Source organism: Tenrec ecaudatus, chromosome 4, assembly GCF_050624435.1.
Source record: "Tenrec ecaudatus isolate mTenEca1 chromosome 4, mTenEca1.hap1, whole genome shotgun sequence".
NCBI classification, from domain to species: Eukaryota; Metazoa; Chordata; class Mammalia; order Afrosoricida; family Tenrecidae; genus Tenrec; species Tenrec ecaudatus.
In genome coordinates this window covers 19,613,515-19,635,846 of record NC_134533.1, presented here as the reverse complement: position 1 = coordinate 19,635,846, position 22,332 = coordinate 19,613,515, and the positions used below count along the sequence as shown (strand labels likewise).

Here is a 22,332-nt window from a genome sequence, read left to right as displayed (position 1 = left end):
TATACAATATTTCCCAGGGTGAGGACCAGGTATTATGGCAGGGACCAGACCAAATACAGGCATACATATAGTAGACAACTAAAAAGGAAGTGGGGGAAGGAAATAATAATAAAATAAATGGGTAGCGGGGGCACAGGGCACTAACTTACCCAAGGGGAGGGTATTGTTTATTTCTCCACAGGGAAAGAGGGGCCAGACTTCAATCCAGTACTCCAAGATGTGAATGCAACCTACCAGCATGGAGTAGGGAAACATTTTTCATTTCTTTTTTTTTTTTTCTTTTTTACAAAAGTTTATTCTTAAATGTACAGCAGGCTCCAAGACAACACTTCATTCTAACTATAAGTGGCAACAAAGTTCTAGTAGGGAATCCAGATGTCTACACAGGAACGGGATCAAGGGCCATCATTGCCTCAGCCACCAAGAACAGCTCACTTTTTGCCAGATTTCTTCATTCCACCTGTGGCCAGGGGCCCCTTCCCCGCGGCCTTCGCCTTTAGCTCCTCCAGTTTCTTTTGTTCTTCTTTCTGTTTCTGCTTGAAAGCCTTCTCTTCCTCGTCCATCTCCTTGTTCTGCTTCTTGGACTGTTTCAGGGGCTTCTTCTTGCCACCTTCGCGGCCCGACATGGCGCCTGCCGCCCCTTCCCCAGACCTGCCACCGAAAGCGCAGCTCAGCTCCCCGGCCCCACCTCGTCAGCCCATTTTTCATTTCTATGATGCTTTCCTGCAAACATAGTCAGAATGTATAATCAGGTCAAAATGCAAAATACACCAACAGGCCCACAGATAATCTATCTTGCAAAGAACTGTGAAAATGACTATATCAATATGCTAAAGAAAATGGGGAAAATGTTAGGAATGTGCATGAGAAGATCCTGTATTTTGAAAGGATTAAATGAATACAAACACAATCAGTCAACCAATAGTGCTGGGACAACCTGATCTCCACATGCTAAAGAATGAGATGGGACTTATGCCTTTCATCATTTACAAAAACTAAACATAATTCAATGTCATAAATATAAAAATTGAAGCCCAAAATTCTAGGTTGAAAATTTAGAGGTATAACTACAATTACAAAAAAAAAATCTCTGCCGTTGTCATTCTGACTCAGCAACTCTACAGATTAAAACTTAGCTTTAAGTGTTTCTAAGACTATCTTTCCAGGAGCAGAGAACCTTATCTTTCTTGCCAAGTGTGACCGGTGGGTCAGACCTACTGACTCTGTTGTTAGGAACCCCCCCCCTTTAAAAGCAACAAAATGAAATTTACTGATATAAATTCACATGCAATGTTTTTAAGCTTAAATTTATAATAGAAATTGCACTAAATTTTGATCAAGAACATAAACAATGCATTGACATTAATAGTGAAATTTTGGGAAAAAAATCTGCTTAGAGTTAGAATGAAACTAGAGTCCTCTTCTCAATATTATTATTAATCATTAGCATAAAAGTCACAAAACTTGTGTTATGTTAATAAAAACAGAGTAGAAAGCAAAATTGTCACATTTTAGATGATAAAGTCTTTGTTTAGAAACTCCATGCTTTAGATTGTTAAATGCCTCTATGAATATCAATAAACAAGAGGAAAATCCAGATATTAATTTTATTTATAATACCTGGAACTGATATAAAAATTAATGTTTTAAAATAACAAGTGCAGAGAACATCGGACAAGATACAGAAGTAAATGACTGGCCTTATTTATTCCCCTATTAAAAGAGTCACTGAAAAAACACTAAAAATAAGAACAAACTGAGATCTCATATCTCTGTTGGCAGCTGAGGGATTGACAAGTTAGATTGAACAGAAGCTGGGTAAAGAAGAGGAATGGCCCAGAAGCTGAGGGCATCTATGCACTAATGTCGTTGTGTTCACACCACATCTATTTAGAGAAGGAGCTGAGCAAACACAAACAGGGAACACAACAAGGGAACTTCATGAAGAAGCTGCAGCCCAGTATTTTGAAGGCAGAGCATATTGGCCACAGGGATTCCTGGCAATGCAATTGGGAAAGTGCAAAACATGTTGTTGACTTTTACTGAGATCTGAGACAGATGGGCATTAGGACAAGAATAATGAGCAAATAAAGTAGGGGACAGACAAATAACAGGGAATGTACTCAAATAGAAGGCAAAGACATTTTATAGAGACTCATATCCATAAATGGGGAAAAATAAGAGAACTGTGCAAAAATGCAACAATTCAGGTAATTAGAGGGCAGGAGGTTTTCAGGGAATTAACTCAATGATTAAATCCCATAAACAATACAACATCGGGCGTATAGGAAATAAATCCATAGTAAACTTTTCAAATACAAGGGGGGTAATCCCCCCCCAAAATCAGAATCTTTTTTCAAAGGTATGTATGATTTTTTTTAAAACAAAACAACCCTGTAGCCTTTAAAGCACTCTTCATTACACTTAATACAATTGTCAAATTTGCAATTCCATTCTTGAAAACATTTTTCAACCTCATATGTTTGGATGGCTGACAGTCCCTCCCTCCTTTTTTCTTCACCTTTTCTACATTGTCAAATTGATGTCCTTTCATGTCACTCTGAATTCATAGAAACAAGAAGTGAGGTCAGATGAGTCAGGTGTGTGGGGCAAGAGAGATATGCTGTTTTTGCCCAAAACTGGTACACTGAGATGGCCGCATGGGCAGGTGCACTGTCATTGTGGTAGAACCAGTGTACACAAATCAGGCCTTTTCTGTCACACACTGTTACACAATATTTTCAGAACTTCTAAAATAGAAAGCTTGATTAAGAGTCTCACCTAGTGGAATGAACTCTAAATTCACTACAGCTTGACATTTTCATCCATCGAGGAAGTTGCCAGATGTCCAGAAGGAGGTTTGTCATCCATTGACATTTCCACTTTTTGGAAATGAGAAAACCACTCATACACTTGAGGTTTTTCCATAGCACTGTCCTTTTAAGCTGTGTTCAACATCAAACCCATCTGTGATATTTCTCCTTGATCATGAAACAAAATTTAACAGTCTCATGCTGTTCTCTTAAATCAGTCATCACAGAAAACACAGTACAAGAGACGCTTTTATTAAAAAAAAAAAAAAAATTCACTGTGACCAGAAAGAACTTTCCCAGGTGACACCACTAGGTGCACTTAATCAGAGCAAGTTGCTAGATGCTTGCCTCATTGGGAAAATGTGAACTATGAAAGCTCTGCGAAGCACAATTCCATTTTTATGGAGCACTTCCTGGTATATGTTGTACAATATTGTCCATGGAGACACGCCAACAGAAATGGTAGAGAGTGGAGTCTATATTGCATATATGCGTTATGTTAAATTTGAATGTTAACTGTTGTTTTAGAGTAAATATTGTTATCATTGTCGGTCGTGTAATATAACATATGGTGTAACCACTAAGATCATCAAGAAGAAAGAAAAGGAAATAAAAAAGCATAATTTCAAGTAGGCCAAACATAGAAAAATCAGGACAAAGAAAACTCAAATAATAAATTGAATGAAGTAGACATTTTAGTTTAAATATTAACCTTAAACATAAATAATCTAAATGTTCATGCAAAAGGTAAACAAATAGAGGTCCATTATTATTTTGTCTAAGAAAAGCACATTTTACACATCAGTTTTTCAGCAAAGTGAAAATGAAAGAATGAAGAAAATTGTTCCACGTAAACAAATTAAAGCGGAGAAGTTTATATTGATATCAGATTAAAAATATAATTTAAATCACTATCTACTACAATAGATAAGAATGGCATGGCATAAGAATGAACAAGTTCATGCAGCAAGAGGCCATAACAAATACACATGTTTGCAATTAATTGCAATGCAAGCGTCCTGGGGCTCTTGTACTTATGAACTGGGCTGTAATCTACAAGGTCAGCAGTTCAAAACCACTAGCCACTCCTCAGAAAACACTATTTTCTATTCTCCAAACTCTCAGGGGCAGGTTTCCTGTGTCCTATAAGTCACTGTGGGTTGGCATTGACTTGTTAGTAGTGAGTTTACAGTTTTTCTTAATAGCTTTGCACCATAAATAAAATACATAAAACAAATATGCAAGGAAAATAGATATCTCCATAATCATAGTTGAGAATGTCATCACTTCATTTTAAATTATAGCCACAATATCATAAAGAAGATAACTAAAATCAATGAGAAATTAAATAAAGTCATGCCATTAATTGGATCAAATCGACACATGGGGACTTTAATAATTGTGAGGGAAATTCAATTGTCTTTTCATTCTAATTCATGTTGGATTGTCAACAACATAAAATGTCCAGAACCAAATAACTACACTGGAAAATTCTACTAATCAGTGAAGAGTTGATAACCTCTAGAATTATTTTTATGAAGCCTGATCTCTTTGTGTTTGACTGAATATTGTTAAGCTTGCTTTGTGTTGTCAGCATGTGTTCTATTTTAGAATATGAGTCATGAGCATTGGAGAAGAATGTCTTTTTTTCTTTCTGTTGGTTTCAAAGTTATGTAAATTCTTAAAATGTCAAGTTGTTTGTGTTCCTCAGCACTCTGCTTCTTCATTGAGTTTAACTGTTGATCTATCTTTCCATATACTTAATCTATCTTAATCATAATGTTGATCTCTCTCTTTTCATCTTATAGAGGATATGGTTGAAAATTTTTAATGGTCTTTTGTTGGGCGCACATGTGTTCATGTGTTCTTGTTCTACTGATTCCTTGAACACCATGTAAAGCCCAATCATAACTCTTTCCATATCCTGTACCTTGAAGTCTATTTTTAAAGACATTAATATTGCCACTCCTGGTTTTTTTTAATTGTCATTAGCTTGCTAATTTTTTTTGCCAGACGTTGACTGAGTGTACTTTTGTCTGTGAGTTTGAGATGTGTCTCTTTAAGGCAGTAGATTCATTAATATTGTTATCTAATTCAGTCTGCTACTCTTTGTGTTTTAATTTGTGAGTTTAAACCATTTGACATTAGGTGTAATTAAAGCTAAATGTACATTAGTTACTGGCATCTCATCCTATTTTTGTTTTATATTTCCCTTTTATACTCTTTATAAGAGCGTTGTACGTATTGTATTCTTGTCTTTTTTTCTCCACTGGATCTGTAATGTTTGGGGTACTGTTTTAAATGTGTTGGATTCTAAGTGGTGCTGCACCCTGTGGTGGTCTCATGTTTGAATGTTGTAGTCATTGCTTTCTCCCTATAGGGAACTGGAAAGCTATCATGTGTTGCTGGCTTTGGTTTTACAAATTCTCTAAATGTCTCTTTAATTTAAAAAAAACTGTATTTCTCCTTCAAATTTGATGGAGACTTTGCTGTGTAAAGGATTCTTGGGTTGAAATTTCCTTTCAACTTTCTGGATATGTTGCTCCAATTTCTTCTTTCCTGCATGGTCTCTGAGGAGAGGTCTGTGTTTATTCTTATTTGTTTACCTTTATAGGTAACTAATTTTCTATCTAGCTACAATCATCTTTCTGCTTTTCCTTGAAGTTGTATAATCTTACTTCCATATGATGGGTACCCCCCAATCCAAAAAAATGTTCTCCTGGGTAGAACTTTGAAAGTATGCATTTTTCCCCCTCACTGTGAAAATTGAACAATTCACTCTGAATTAATGTACCCATTGATGTTGCCTGGAAAAGTTCTCTTTGGTCACAGTGAATATTTTATTAAAGAGGATTTGCTTTATCAACATTTTTGTGATGGCTGGTTTAAGACAACAGCATTAGGCTGTGAAATTTTGTTCGTACTCGGGGACAAATGCTGTAGATATTGTGTGATGTTGAACATAGCTTACTAGGACAGTGCTATAAGAAAAACTCAAGTGTTGGAGTGGTTTTCTCATTTAAAAAATTAAAATGTTGATTGATGACAAACCTTGTTCTGGAGGTTCATCAGCTTCCCAATCAGCTGAAAATGTTTATCAACTTTGTGCACTTGAGATTGAAAACTGATGACAGACCATTGACGATATGAGGAAGTTATATGTACTGTATTGTATCTCAATTCAGTGAATTTCAATGGAAGATCTGGCAATGAGAAAAGTCGCTTTGAAATTTGTGCCTTGGGCTCTGACTGACCAGGAAGAAGAGCACCAAGTAGAAACATGCTGTGGTTTGAAAGAACAGCTCTGAGTCTACCCAGACATTTCCCCCACCAAGGTCATTACTGGTGATGAAACATGTCTTTATTTACTTTTTATCCCTGAAAGTAAACATCAATCAAGCCAGTGGAAGAGGTCATCATCACTGTATCCCCCAAAAGCTTGTCAGATGAAACAAAAAATAAAGATGATGCTCATATGTTTATTTGATGTGAGGGGGATAGTGCGTTTGGAGTTTGTTTCACCAGATTAGACTATCAATCAAGCTTTTTAAAGGTTCTGAAAAGATTAAGTAAATGGGCCACACAAAAAAAGACCTGATTTTTGGCAGACAGGGAAGTGGTTTTGCCACCACGACCATGCACCTGCTCATAAAGCCTTCTTAGGATGCCAGTTTTGAGCAATACCCGTAATGCCTCTCTTGCCTCATCCACCTTATTCTCCTGACCTCCCTCCGTGTGATTCCTTTTTGTTTTCATGAATGAAGGGGCACATGAAAAGATAGTGATTTCATGACATAGAAGAGGGGAAGCAAAAACGAGGGAGGTGCTGTCAGACATATCAACAGATAAGATTGAAAAATGCTTTTCAAGAATGGAATCTCAGATTTGATAAAAGTAATAATGGTTAATGGAGAGTACTTTCAAAGTGATAACGTTGTTTGGTAAACTTTTTTTAATATGTTCATTTGAAAAAATAATTTCATTTTTGGATGTCTTGTTTTGTTTTGTTTTTTGCTGATAGTGGTTAATCTAATCGGTCTTCTCTCTCTTTCCTGATTGGTTATTGTCTCCTCTTTTGAGATATAGAGGACATTTTCTTCCAAGAATTCCCTTGCTAATTTAACTGTAAGCTTATTTGTTTCTTCCTGTTCAGCCATCCCAATAATTCAAATATAGTTTCTCTTGATGGTATCCCACATCATCCTCAGGTTTTCTTCATATTCTTTTATTTTTTGTTTGATTGTTTCTCTGATTTGCTGAATTCTGCTTAGTAATCTTAAAGTTCGATGATTTGATTTTCCATTCTTTCCATTGTATTTGATCATGTACCTTGTTCCTGATTTCTGCTATGTCATTACAAACTCTTGAATTTCCCTTGGGTGTGAGTATTCCAGTACCTCCATTTTTTTTCATCAGTTTTCAGGCTTGATTCCCTAATTTTTTGTAAGGCCTAAGCATCATTCTGTTGTATTCTCTATCTTTCAATTTGAGGGCTTCTGTGTAATCCATTGTGTTGGGATAATTTTCAGTAATTGACTTTTGATTCTCTTGAATTTTTGTAGTAGCTGCTGTTTGTGGTAATGTTTTTTAAGCATCATCGTTTAGCTGAATGTTCTGTGTAGGCTTACGGGATATGGAGTGGGGAAAGGGATGGCTCTTGATGTTAGGGGAGGATCAAATATGTGTTTGAAAATGTATCTTGTGTAGGTGAGGATGCAGTGTGAGTTGGGTGAGTAGGAGTGAAAGGATATCAGTTCTCAGGGTAGATTTTAAATGATGCTATTAATCATAGGAGGTCTTCCTGTTAAGTAATTTTAAAAAATCATTTTAGTGGGGTTTATACAGCTCTTATCACAATGCATACACACATCCATTGTGTCAAGCACATTTAAACATTTCTTGCCATTATCATTTTCAAAAATTTTCTTTCTATTTGAGCCCTTAGTATCAGCTCCTCATTTTCCCCTCCCTCCTTCACACTCCCTCCCTACTAACCCTTGATAATTTACAAATTGTTATTATTTTTCCATGTCTTAAACTGACTGATGTCTTCCTTCACTCACTTTTCTATTGTCCGTCCCCCAGGGAGGGGTTACATGTAGATCATTGTGATCGGTTCCCCTTTTCTCCCTGCCACGTTCCCCTTCCTTTCCTGGTATCGCTACTTTCATTATTGGTCTTGAGGATTTTATCTGTCCTGGGTTCCCTGTACTTCCAGCTCTTGTCTATACCCATGTACATTCTCTCTTCTAGTGGATTTGTAAGGTAGAATTGGGATCATGAGTGGGGAGAGGAAGCATTAAGAACTAGAGGAAAGATAAGTTTCATTGGTGCTATCCTGTACCCTGACTGGTTCATCTCTTCCTTGTGATCCTTCTGTAAGGGGGGTATCGAATTGTCTACAGATGGGCTTTGGGTCTCCATTCTGAAATCCCATTTTTTTCACATTGATGTGATTTTTTTATCTATGTCTTTCATGCCAGATACCTGGTTCCATTAACACCTTGTGATCACATAGACTGATATGAGTCTTCCGTGTGAACTTTGTTGGTTCTCAGCTAGATGGTTGCTTGCTTATTTTCATGCCTTTAAGACCCCAGATGCTATACCTTTTGATAGCCAAACACTATCAGCTTTCTTCACCACATTTGCTATGCACCCATTATGTCTTAAGTGATCCTGTTGGGAACGTGAACATCACAGAATTCCAGGTTATTAGAACAAAGTGTTCTTGTGTTATTTGAGAAAGTATCTGAGTAGAGTTCAAAGCCATCTCCTTCCTTGATACTTAACATATAAATATATTTACATAAATCTATTTCCCTAACATTATATATAAATATATTTATATATGTACATGCCTATATTTAGACCTCTATAAATGCCCTGTGCCTCCTAGTTCTATCCACAATTTCCTTTTAGTTTCCTCTTGTCCCACTATCATGTTCAGCCTTCATTTGGGTTTCAGTAATTCTCAGTTACGTTGCCCTTGATCCAGCCCTACTAGACATCATATGCCCTCCTTGCCATCAATTTTAGATCACTCCTTGCTCCTTTGTCCCTGGGTTTCTCAGCACCCACTTCCTTTCCCCACCTCTCCTCTCCCATGTCCACGTGGAATCATTTTACCTATTGTTTTCTCCTCTGGACTTTTTATCCCAACTATCTTATCTATATAGACATGCATAGACAGTAATATACACAAAAACATGGCAGAGTAAAACAAAATAACAAAAGAAAACCAAAACACCCAACAACATTAACAACAGCAACAACAAAAAAAACAATTACCAAAAATAATAAAAGCCCTATATATAGTTGTAGGTCTGTTTGTTAACCTTTAGCAGTATATTCTGGTCAAGTATGAGGGGTTCCATGCCCTGGGTTCAAATTCTATGTTTGGAATTCCCCAGGGACTTCATTGCTTTGCTCCCCTTTGGGCTCTGTTGCACACCCTTAGCATTTTGCAGCAGTGTTGTGGGGTAAGATTAAGCATAATTCTCAAACTGTGCCTCCAGATATTTCCCTCATTGGATTATGGGTCAGTGAGGGATGTCTTGTCTCATGGTGGGGTTGGCCTTATGGTCTTCCCAGGGAATTGTCTGCTCTGAGCAGGAATATCACCCTTGGGTCTTGATGGATCAGGATGTGTTCTACTCTCTCTCCTTCCTTCCCTCTTCGTTTGCTCCCATGTGCTCTGATGAGGCCTGCTACTCTCCCTGAGCTGTAGCTTCAGTGCTGTCCTCTGTAATGCATTCTTCTGCGAGGGGAGGGAAAGTCATGAGTCTACATAGTTGGGATTGAGGCAGGCCACACAGACATCTCTATTGATTCCCTGCTTCTTGCTGATATGTTGCATTCATGTCTTGGCATACCCGGTTGAAATCTGGTTCCTCTCCTACGAAGATATAAACAACACCCTCCCTGTTTGTTGGTTAGTGTCCTGTTCCCACACTACCTGCACTTTTTTTTCTTTCTTTTCCCCTCATTTTTATTTGGCTGCCCTATGTATCCCTTGATTGGGTCTGGCCCCTGCAATAGTACCTGTACCTAACACAAGGTATGAATGTATATAGTAGCTTTTCCCCTATGTCTCCTTTGCATTTTAAAGTTTAATTATACTAATTTGTATAGAACATGAGATTTTACTTGGTATATTAAAGCAGTGTGTTACTGAGGTATAAGAAACAAGATCTAGAGGTTATGGTGGTTGTGATAAGTGACGGTACATTAAATTTACCAGTCATTTAATGACCCTATATATTATGTAGGGAGGGTGCAGTCCCGCAGGTATTGTGTTTATAAGAAAAGCACACTTTATAGTGGATTTCTCATCAACTTAGAACTACCTGCTCCTTATGCTGTGGTAGTAGATGCCTACGGGAGGGTGGCTGCTGCTCAGAGGACGATCTGACTAAGGACAGTTGGTCTTCATGTCTGAATGCTGCATAGACAGGGGTTGGGGAAGCCACGAAGAAACCCAGAAATGCTGGACTGCCCTTGAGGGGCAGACTGTCTTGGATTACTTCCCCATGCTGGTTTTTCACCAAACCCAGGAAGCTAGGGGATTTGAGGTTTGCAATTGCTACCTGGGTTCCTGAACTGGATTGCACTTTCTGACAAGGCACAGGCAGGTGGTGTGCAAAACGAATATGCTCACAGGGAGCACAGCTGAGCTTTCAGTGGTAAACCTTTCCAAAGAACCCTGGTATGTTGCTAGACCTGCTCTTACACCTGAAGTCTGCAAATTGGCCTGTTCACCAGTAAATATGGTCAGCTATCTCTTCTGGTTTTGCATTATGCTACTTCAAGAAGAAATTATGTCCCCCCAATTTCTCTTCTCCAAGTCATTAAGCTTCACTGTACTTCTGGGAGGAAGCACTTTCCTTCATGTTTCTATTCCTTCTATCCTGAGGGGTTCCTCTTCCAGCATTGTGTCAGTGTTGTTACTATTTATAGGATTTTTTATTGGTTAAACTTTTAGAAGGCCATTGAATGGGTCTTAGACTGGAAGCTCTTCTAACACTTTCTCACCATGGATAACTCTGCTAGAGTTTGAAATACAGATGGCATAACATCCAGAATCACAGCAACCAACAATCCACCAACATATGACAGTGTGACCTGTGAGTTGTGGCGGCAACAGATAGTTGACCTGAACTAGACCCTGTAATTATTTGATTTTTTTAACTCAACTGTTAAGTGCCATCAGGTCAGTCTCCACACATAGCAAATTGTGCAAAACAGCACGAAACACCATCCATTCCTGCACCCCCCTCAGAGTGGCTCCTCTGTTTGAACCCAGTGTTGCCGCCACTGTACCAATCCATCTATCTTATTGAAGGTCGTCCTTTTTTCTCTGTCCCTTTTACCAAGCCTGATATCATTCCCTAGGGATTAATCTCTCCTAGAAATATGTCCAAAGGATGTAAGGTCAAGTCTCACTATCCTTCCTGTAAGGAACACTCTGGATGCACTTGTTCTATATTTTCTGCACATATCTTATAATTCAGTATCACATTCAGCCAATTAAATACCTTAGGGGCTATTATGTTCTTGAGAATTTCTTAAATCCCTCAGGAAGCATGGAGAAACTTTTAATAATGCATTTATTATGCCTGCTTAATCATCAAATTTACCACCAAGGAGTTTATTCCCAACTGATCTAAGAAAAATATATAGCTAAACATTTGATTAATGCTGCCTTTTGAAATATTGGTTAGTCATCCCGTTCTTGCTTTGATACAATGGAAGCTGTACCTTAGATATTCATATATTAAATAATAATTTTACTTTTATCTGGATACCTGTGACTACTAAAATTTGACTTATTTCCTGTATCACTACAAATACCAGAAAAAATTTTACTGATGTTTTTCTTATATAAATAATAACCCATGGGATTAGGTGAACATGAGGTTCCCAAATAAGACTAGATGTTGACCATTTTCCTTTGAAGTGGTAAGTTAAATTAATTTATTTGTATATCCTATATAATTATATTTAAAATATCAATACACACATGCATACATATGCACTCAAATTTTAATTTGATAAGCATTTGAAAATGCAATATTGGAGAAATTTGTAATTTAACCATTGATTTTTTTTGTATTTTCTATCCTAATTATTTTTTATACATTACCCTTAAATTTTGTCCCTTATTTAACTGGAGTAGTGATAAATCATAGCCATATTTTGATTTTTAAACCATTTCCCCCTAAAAGCTATATTGCAGTATAAATCATAAGTTTATATTTCTATGAAATATTCACTCAACACTATAGATTCTCGAGAAATATATTCATTGTGTATGTAATTATTTTATTCTTTGAGTAGGCAACAATACTACTGTTCTCATGGAAACGTGTATCCCAATGAAAGTATGAAGCACAGACACATTTATCTTTTATTTTACATATGTAAAACTACTCATATAATGGATTGTTTAAAATATTTTCGTTATTTTTATATAAAGCATATCAATGAGAGTAAATGTAGAAATGATCTAACCAATGAACCCCATCTTTGTACAAAAGACATGATGTGTCCTACGTATTAAGTTTCAACATTGAATGTAAAAGAAAGCATTGCAAAGAAGCATCTGTATTATTTACAAGTGTGTTGATTGATATATGCTTGCTTTACATTTTCTCTGAAAAAAATATAAAGACTCAAGAAGTGTTTCTAGTGAACATCAAACATCAATGACAATTACTATAAGATTCTGTTTTCCATGACTTCAATGCCCCTTCTCCTGCTCCCATAGGGCGCTCTTCTTAGAAGCCAATATAGCTCTTTTCCAAGGATAACATCTCTAGAGTTTGGAATGCTGGAGCCCTGGTTTGTTTTGTTTTGTTTATCACTTCTAATTTAAAAGAAAACTGAGGTATAAGCTGAACATAAATAGGGCATCTCAGATTTATACTGCATTCTTAGATCTTGTTATACCACACCAAACTTATTGTTGCTGAGTTGATAGGACTCTCAAAATAAAACTACTACACAGTAGGTTCCACAGATAATTTTTGGTAGGAAAGCATCGATTTTCTGCTGAAGGCACATAGAACCCCTAAACGTTCTCTTTGCAGCCCAGCATTAACTGCTTACCTTCAGCAGGTCTGTCTGACTTACCCCATGCATTGCTATCCAGTAAAGCCCACCTTGTAGCTCCCCTGCTGGGGTTCCAAAGCTGTAGATCTTTCCCACAGCAGACCCTGCAGCGCCCCTGGTGGATTTGAAATGCTCTATCACTGTTAATAGATGCTGTTATTGAATGAGAATTAAAAATCTAAAAATTCAGTAACATACACAGTTTAAATTTCCAAATATTTCATAAATTGTACTTCTTTTCTTTAGTTTAAATTTCACTTAAACTTTACTGTCACAGCAATGCCAACATTTTAAAGGGATCTTGAGACATTTATCTTCTTAGGGAACCCACAAACAGTGTTTGAAGAGATTGAAATGTTATAGTTAGGTGCCATTGAGTTGGTTCTGATGTGTTTTTTAATGTCATAAATAATGTAGCCAGAGGGATGGAATTTATTAGCTCAAGTCACAAAGCTATCCAAGAATTACAAATTGTCTTCCTATGCAACACTATTATTATCTTTTAATTTATACTAATTTCCTTACCTTTAGCAGGCAAGAAGAAACACAAGGAAATGGCCCGTGAAAATGTTTCAGTGGTTACTGAGTTTATTCTTTTGGGACTGACAGATCGTTCTGAACTGAAAGTGGTCCTCTTTGTTTTGTTCCTGCTGATCTACTTCATTTCTTTGGTGGGAAATCTGGGAATGCTCTTTCTAATCCAAATCACTCCCAAGCTCCACACACCTATGTACTGTTTCCTGAGCTCTCTGTCACTTGTAGATGCCTGCTACTCATCCGTCTTTGCCCCCAAGATGCTGCTGAACTTCTTTGTTAAACGGGAGGTCATCTCATTTTCTGCATGCATTCTGCAATACTTTCTATTTGTGTCACTCCTAACTTCTGAGGGCTTCTTACTGGCAGCAATGGCTTATGACCGCTATGTGGCTATTGCCAACCCTCTGCTTTATACCGTGGCCATGACTAAAACAGTATGTGTTGTGCTGGTCATAGGATCATGTGTAGGAGGTGTGATCAACTCATTAACACACACAATTGGCCTGCTGAAACTCTCTTTTTGTGGACCAAATGTTATCAGTCACTTCTTCTGTGACCTTCCCCCTCTGCTGAAGTTGTCCTGTTCTGACACATCCCTGAATGAATTGTTGCTTTTAGTTTTCTCTGGTGTGATTGCTATGATCACCTTCTTGACAGTGATCATCTCCTACGTCTTCATTGTTGCTGCCATCCTGAGGATCCGCTCCGCTGCTGGCAGACGCAAAGCTTTCTCCACCTGTGCCTCACATCTGACTGCTGTGACTTTATTCTACGGGTCTATTAGCTTTAGTTACATTCAGCCAAGCTCCCAATATTCCCTAGATCAAGAAAAGGTGGTGTCTGTGTTTTACACCCTAGTGATCCCAATGTTAAACCCATTGATTTATAGCCTGAGGAACAAGGATGTTAAGGAAGCTGCAAAAAGGGCAATAGAAATTAAACATTTTTCCTGTTAATTTTATGCAAATATATTTCTGAAAATAAAATGCGAACCTGTGATCTGTTTAATGGTATCTAAATAAATTTAGGAGGCATTCAAGCTGAAAGGTCCTTGGAATTTATGTAATTTAATCCATTTGCTTAAGGAAGGAAGGAAGGAAAGAAGGAAGGAAGGAAGGAAGGAAGGAAGGAAGGAAGGAAGGAAGGAAGAAAGAAAGAAAGAAAGAAAGAAAGAAAGAAAGAAAGAAAGAAAGAAAGAAAGAAAGAAAGAATGAAATAAGAGTGAGATGCTGTGGGATATATAGCAATTAACTTAAAATAAGAACTATAATGCAGGCCAGATGTCTCCAGAAAATTCATGATTTTTACTTTTCTATCTAATAAGAAATAAGTCCATGAATTTTATAGACATATACACACACAAATACAGAGAGCAATTCAGTCATAAGTCTCAAGAATAATAAAATATCTCTTACCTGTGTCTCTCCCCATTGAGGATGAAAAAAATACTTCAAAACAAAAATCATTGGTTCTTTAATTATTCAGAAAAATTACAGATACATTTTTCCAAGTGTTCTCTGCATTATGTACAGCTTGATAGTCTCCAAAATAAAATGTAAATTCTGAAAAAGCACTTTGAATTGGATTTTAGTTTACTTTTCCATTCGCAGTACTTAGTGTAAACTATTTAACCATCCCTGGTCTTGATTTCCATCACAATAAACAAAGTCAAACAGGAAAATTCTACTGTCATTACTACTCCACATTCAGATGTCAGGAACATTTAGAGAAAGCTTATTTGCAATACTTTTAATTCAGTTTAGAATCTTCTGACACTTGCTTAGAACTCATACAAATGATTTTCGGTGAGTTTAATTTTCAGGATAAATTAACAGCACATAGTGTAGCCCTTCACAATTTCCCAAGGATTTTAAGATTGTTATTTGAGATAGAGACTCACAAAACCACATGCGTGTGACATTTATATATAGCAGACATTCATGTAAGTATATTTTTATTTTGGTTTCATTTTCAGATTAGCATAGAGACATAAAACTGGAATGACAGATGTCATTTGTAGGCTAGATGTCTGAAAAATGTGTAATACAGCATTGAACTATATTGGAAAATGTGTACTATTGTTCCACTTGATAAATATATGTGCGTACATACACGTTGATAGAAAAATGTTAACTAATTATGTAAAAGGATAAAAGAAGAAAGTCTGTTTTATTATATGCTAATATAGTTAGAAAGTAGTAAATGAAAATAGATTCATCAATGAACTATCTAAAGTTATTCCATGTGCTGTTATGTAATATACTGGGGTGAGGGTGTGGGATCCAAGAACAGGCTCTTTATGCTACAATTCCCTCTTCTACACACAAAATCTATTACTGCTAAATCTAAACAGTTGGTGAAATCAATATTTAGCAAATATTTATCTAAGGCTTAATGGAATCATTGGAAATACGCGCTATTTTATTGATTTCTTGTGTGTCAATTTGCAGTTGCACTTTGGGAACTGGTTGCACTGATCCAGGAAATAAGTTACTGGTCCTGTATGACCAGAAATAATTTTTCCAGATTCAATGATAGTTATTGTTTAGTCATGTTGAGTCAATTCCAACTTTTAGTAAGCCTACATACAACCAAATGGAGCGCTGCTCAATGCTAAGGCATCCTCAGGATAACTGCGACGTTTGAGCTCAGTGTGGTAGCCACTGTGTCGCTCTCTCTCCTTGACAGTCTTCCTCTCTCTCTCTCACTGCCCCTCCCCTTTACCACGTATCACTTCATTTACTAGGTATTGATAATAACCCATCCAATTTACCTGAGACAAATTTCACCACTCTTGCTTCTAATTTCTATTTTCCTCTTTATAAGACAGGTCTATTTGCCCTTCTTGCAGTCCATCATATTTTCAATTTTAATTTCCATAGAAGCTTTTTATTTAATAAAAAGACACAAATATAAAAGCAGGAAACCATCATAACAATTTTGAAATAGTTTTATTTAAAGCCAACCAATCAAAGTAAAGCTAACTATATCTAAACCAAAGGAAACACAAATCCAGAGCGAATCAAAAATCCTGTTTCTCGGTAAGCGAGATGAGTTTAGTCTCTTTACTTCATTTTCTTTTTCTTACTTTAATTATACATTTGCATAATGGTAAGGCAGTTTAAACATAACTTCTTCCTTTTTCCTCAGAACGATTTCCTTTCAGTAGGAAAGTTAATATCTAAAAATAATAGTTTAATATGCCAAAAGTGATTACTCATTCTTTTTTTAATGTCTGACAGCTCTATAAATAGACATAATAAAATAAACCTTGCAGTAGTGTTTATAGTATTTGAAATTATATCTAAAATATTATTTTACATTGCACCATTAGAGATTCAAGCCCCTGTTTTCAAATTCTTTATTCAAAATCAGGAAAGGTTTCATCTAAAAGTATAAGTTGCAAAATATTGTTTACATACTGATATTATCCAATCATATTTATAAACTATCAATAGAAAACAAGAATAAGAATCTGTGTTATAAGGAATTAATTTATGCATATTTGTGTATATACATGTGTACACATATACAAACCCGTACATTGTGAAACCCACATATATACTATATACACATTGTAATGTGTGTGTGTGTGTGTGAGAGAGAAACATTACTGCCATTGAGTCGATGCCCACTCAGGGCAAATACCTCTGTGGGTTTCAGAGACCTTAACCGTTTACAGGAGTAGAAAGCCCTGTGATTCTCCTGTGGAACTGCTGGTGGTTTCAAATGCCAACCACAAGGATTGCAGTTGAGAGAGCATCATACTTCAGAAGTAAATCACCAGACTTTTCTTCCTAGGCATTTTTAACTAAAAACATCCATCCTTAGATTAGCAGCTGCGTATGCTAATTAATTACACTAATGTAGTGAGGTAAAGTGGCTTAACATAGTTGCTCTATCTATCTGTTAATCTGTAATACAATTATGGAGTAGAAAAAAGGTAATATGGCTTGCTTTACTGTCTACAAATACTTGCCCATCACTCTTCAACTGTATCACAATCATCAAAGAAAAGACTGAAGACTTGTCAGAGAAAGGGAGAGAATAAGGTGCCATGCACCAGGTGCAATGTGAGGGTGTGAGTTAGATTTTTGATGTAGGAAAAGGACATTAGTAGAAAAACTCGTGAGACTGAATGAAGCCTTACTTTCATTAATATTATTGTAAAAATAAGCATTGACTAGTTTTAATAATTTCACTGTGGCTCATGTCAAACATGTTGTTAGCATGATTATAAAGTTAAATATAGCTGATTAACAGAAATCAAAATAGGCATTTAAACAAATATGGATTCCATTAATAAATAAGTCTTTATTAAATGTCTACAATTCACATTTTATGAACACTGTAGGAAATAATACCAATTAAATACTGGTTAGTATAATAACAACAATTAGTTCACTAAATATCAGAGCATTATAGTAACAGGATAAATTTTAACTCACATATGAGGGAACTCACTCTTAAGGGAAAATGATTTAAAGTATTTAGTAATGATGATTAAAGACTAAATCTTTCAGTATGAATTATACTTCTATATTACCTACACCCTACCACCAAGTCAATTCTGACTCATATTGGCACCATGTAGGTTTAACAGTGCTTTGTATACCTTTATGGGATCTTGAAGTCTCATCCTTATTTCACAGAGCAATTGGTGCATTCAAAGAGAGGACCTTCAGCTAACAGTACAATGCTTACAGGACAATACCACTATACACTTTAAACTTCAATGTAAGGGGAAAAAATCCACAGCTGGACAAGTAATTATGCTTATGACAAATAGATAAAATTTGGGTGCTTTCAAGGATTTTCATTGACTTACATCTATAATCAACACACATGGAAGCAACAGTAAAGAAATTGCATTTCATGTTGTCATGTACCACTGGGAAATGTTCTTGTAAAACAAATCAAACAAAACCCCACTCAATCCAATGCCAGGAACAGGTAGACTATCTACCTTGGAATCATTTGGCCCAAAGTTATATTCACTTACCTCTGCATCCACCAGTCTGTGGCCATCCTCCTTCATTACCCTGCTTCCTGTTTGTCACCTTCTATTGTTGCTTGAGTCAGCAGAAGCATCCACCTGACATCTGACCTATGGATTTGAACTGAACTGGACTTGCATACCTCTATAACTATTAAGTCTTTCTTGATATAAATACTTTTCCAATTTACATATACATACAACATCACTGATTTTGTTTCTCTAGAGAACCCAGCCTAACACAAACATGAAGTTAGAAACAAGCTCATGTACACAGTTGTAGTGTAGCACACAGTAAAATATCCCTATCTAATACATGCTTTTTAAACAGCTTTATTGGCATTTCATGTATATGTCATATAATTCAATAATTCAATCATATAAGGAAGTGTTGTACAATTATCACAATCAATTCTAAAACATTTTAGTCTTCCTTGTACTCATTATTATTCATTAAACTATTTTAATTGTGGCAAAATATACATAAATGCTTTAAAAATGCGTGATAAGTGAATAAGTAAAGGACAGACAAAATACTGTGATATTCCAGTATATTTCTCAATTATTTCAGTTTTATTTTCTCAAAAAGGTTACTAGAAGAGAAAAAATGATCAGTCTATTTGGATGTGGAAGAGATGAGCATTTGAAGAAAAACATGTTCATAACATCAGATTGAATGCTTAATGACTAGTTTTTGGAGAATTACTTAAAAATATTTCACTCAATAAAGTAGTATATTGTTAAGCAGGAGTTAACTTCATCAGTAGTATGTGATCAATATAATAAGACTAGATAAGATTACAAATTTACACTCCATAACGTTATGCTTGATATGTATTAAGAACACCATGAATTTAGATATCTTGATGATGATAATGATGATGATTGGTCATCATGATACTATGATATATGTAGCTGGTGCAGAGATAAATATGCAGGAAGTTAATAATCTCTATACAAGTTCTAATTACTTATTCAAAGTATAAGTAATAATATATAATATTTTAATGTAATCTGACTTTAAAATGACAATTAATTTCTTCAATATGCATTATTTACAATTAAATATATAAAAGTGAGGAATATGCATTTCCGAGCATTTGAATCAGAGAAGTAAGCCACACAAATTAAGAATTTTAGGACCTTGGGGTACAATTAGAATAAAAATCTCAAGAGATGCAAGATGTTAATTGACCAATTCCTTTATGAGATCAGTTTAGAAATTTGAAGAAGAGATTGCTAGTATAAGAAGACTGCTCAGCACATTAGACTTTAGAAGATAACACTGTGTCATGAAACAGCTTTAGAAATAAACTAAGAGCAGTGTTGCCCTCAATACAAAACTAGATTTGAGCTGGGAAAAAAGACACTAGACAAAGAATTATTATAGCTATTCAACTTACTATTTTCTATCCTGTCAATGGGAAGAAACATCCATAATATCCAGTATTATCAACAAAAATACCTTTATATTTTTATCGACATATTTATAGGAGTTCGTTATATAAGCAATGAATCTCTGTGTTAAATAACAACAGATGTAGACTATTATGCTGACAGTTCATAGGGTACAGATTAGGCATATACATGCAAAATATTAAGGATGTCTTTGGTGAAGGCCATTACCTTTCTTTTTTATTATCTGGAAATAGGAAGATAGCTACTAGAGAAGTTAATTTCCATTGGATAGCCAAATTCTAGGTAAGAGTAATTCTATTATCTCAATCTGTCTGAAACTGTGCGTGTATTTCCATAATAACAAATACCAGTAGCCTTTTTCCCCACTGTCAGCCTTTTTCAGTTGATCTTAAGAAACCTTGCTCTAATGGAAAGCAAGACAAAATTCCTCATTGAATAAATACTTGTTAAATGAATACATAGATAAAATGAAATGTGTAGATAGTAAATGATTAAATACCATAAATTCCCTTTGAGTTATTTAACTAGTGCATTCTTTGCCTTAAACAAATTTGAGTTAAGTACAAATAATTATTTTACTCTGCCAATTCTGTAAAGACTGAAAATGGTATGTATTGTCTAACTTATGGTCATTCAGGATTTTATCATATGGTAATACTTAAATAAGCTCTGCTCTTTTAGGTCTTTAGACTTACATCCTTCTCTGACTTGTATTACTCTGTGAACTAGGTAAGCCAGCAATCTCACTGAAATAAATGGCTGGGTCCAATTTCACTGAGGTGACCCTCTTCGTCCTCTCTGGATTTGCTAACCATCCTGAACTACAAGTCAGTCTTGTTTTGATATTCCTGTTCATTTATCTTTTTACTGTCATGGGGAATCTTGGACTAATCATGCTAATCAGAGTTGACTCTCAGCTTCACACACCTATGTACTTTTTTCTCAGCAATTTGGCGTTCATTGACATATGTTATTCCTCTACTGTCACTCCCAAGGCTCTTGTTGATTTTCAGTCCAACCACAAAACCATCTCTTTTGTTGGCTGCTTTGTTCAAATGTACTTTTTTGTTGGCCTGCTGTGTAGTGAGTGCTTTCTTCTGGGGTCCATGGCTTATGACCGCTATGTAGCAATCTGCAATCCTTTACTCTATTCTGTAGTTATGTCCCAGAAAGTGTGCAACTGGCTGGCATCCCTGCCTTACATGATTGGCTTCACCAATTCTCTGATATCCATCTGTGTGATAAGCAGTTTGGCCTTCTGTGATTCCAGTATCAATCATTTTTTCTGTGACACCACAGCCCTGCTGGCCCTGTCCTGTATCGATGTTTTTGACACAGAAATGGTGATCTTTGTGTTAGCTGGCTTCACCATTATGAGTTCTCTTCTGATCATCATGATCACTTACATTGCCATCATTGCAGCCATCCTGAGGATCCAGTCTGCATCGGGCAGGCAAAAAGCCTTCTCCACCTGTGCATCCCACCTCATGGGTGTAACCATCTTCTACGGGTCCCTGATTTTTACGTATTTACAGCCTGATAATACATCTGCTCTTACCCAGGCACAGGTGGCATCTGTGTTCTACACCATTGTCATTCCGATGCTGAATCCATTGATCTATAGTCTGCGGAACAAAGATGTGAAGAATGCTCTCTTGAGAGTCATTCATAGAAAACGATTTCCATAAGAAATTTATGCATGTGATATATATTTAAAACCAGATGAATTCAGGCATTAAATTATTCTAACAATTAGAACATATCTATGGTAACCCCAAATGACATTTCCAAAACCAAATGATCGATAGGCTCAAACTGAGAAGATAAATATTTATTGGTTTATATGAAAAAGCAAACCACTCGATTAGATGGTTCTTTAGATACATCATTAATTATAACATAAACATGTTCAAATAAGGAAAGAGCTTTCTGTAGTGACAGAATTCACACTCAATCAACTTTGCGTGAGAACTCTGTCATATTGAAACATGTGAACAAATAATTGAACTGATTCTCAGTGTAGCTTGTTGTTCCGTCTGCTGAGCTTTCAGCAAATTGATAGCAAGAAATTAGAGGATCAAAATGTGAGTAAACATATTTTTTACTGACAGTAAGAAATGATATTTGATAGTTTGAAAGCATACAGGAAAGAGAACAGAACTAACAAAAATTTTCCAAACATGAAAATATTGTGATCAATGCAATAAGGTGCAAGCATGAATGAGGCCAGAAGGCACTGGGCAGGAAACAGAGAAAACTCCAGATGATTTGATCCTTTTGCAATAAGACATACTTTTTATCATATTTCTCCTATGTCTCAATCAAGCCACCTAGATGGATAATGGATAATAAGTCATTAATCTAATGTGTTGGTATCGGTGAGAGTGTGTGTATGTAGATGTTTGCCAGTTTTATTTTCTTTTCTTCTCTGATTGATATTAGAGGAGATTCAGT

The 22,332-nt window shown here is 36.0% G+C and overlaps 3 protein-coding genes across 3 annotated transcripts; 2 read left to right on the top strand and 1 right to left on the bottom strand.

The window, feature by feature from the left end:
- Nucleotides 1-326: 326 nt before the first annotated feature.
- Nucleotides 327-691, bottom strand: LOC142446448 (translation machinery-associated protein 7-like). Its single transcript, XM_075548198.1, has one exon. The coding sequence runs from the start codon at nt 624-626 to the stop codon at nt 432-434; it is 195 nt and encodes a 64-aa protein (XP_075404313.1). The 5' UTR covers nt 627-691; the 3' UTR covers nt 327-431.
- A 12,783-nt stretch (nt 692-13,474) lies between these two features.
- Nucleotides 13,475-14,419, top strand: LOC142446447 (olfactory receptor 5J3-like). Its single transcript, XM_075548197.1, has one exon. The coding sequence runs from the start codon at nt 13,481-13,483 to the stop codon at nt 14,417-14,419; it is 939 nt and encodes a 312-aa protein (XP_075404312.1). The 5' UTR covers nt 13,475-13,480.
- Nucleotides 14,420-20,633: 6,214 nt separating this feature from the next.
- On the top strand, nt 20,634-21,566 carry LOC142446445 (olfactory receptor 8I2-like). The gene has a single exon (XM_075548196.1). The coding sequence runs from the start codon at nt 20,634-20,636 to the stop codon at nt 21,564-21,566; it is 933 nt and encodes a 310-aa protein (XP_075404311.1).
- The last annotated feature ends 766 nt before the right edge of the window (nt 21,567-22,332 follow it).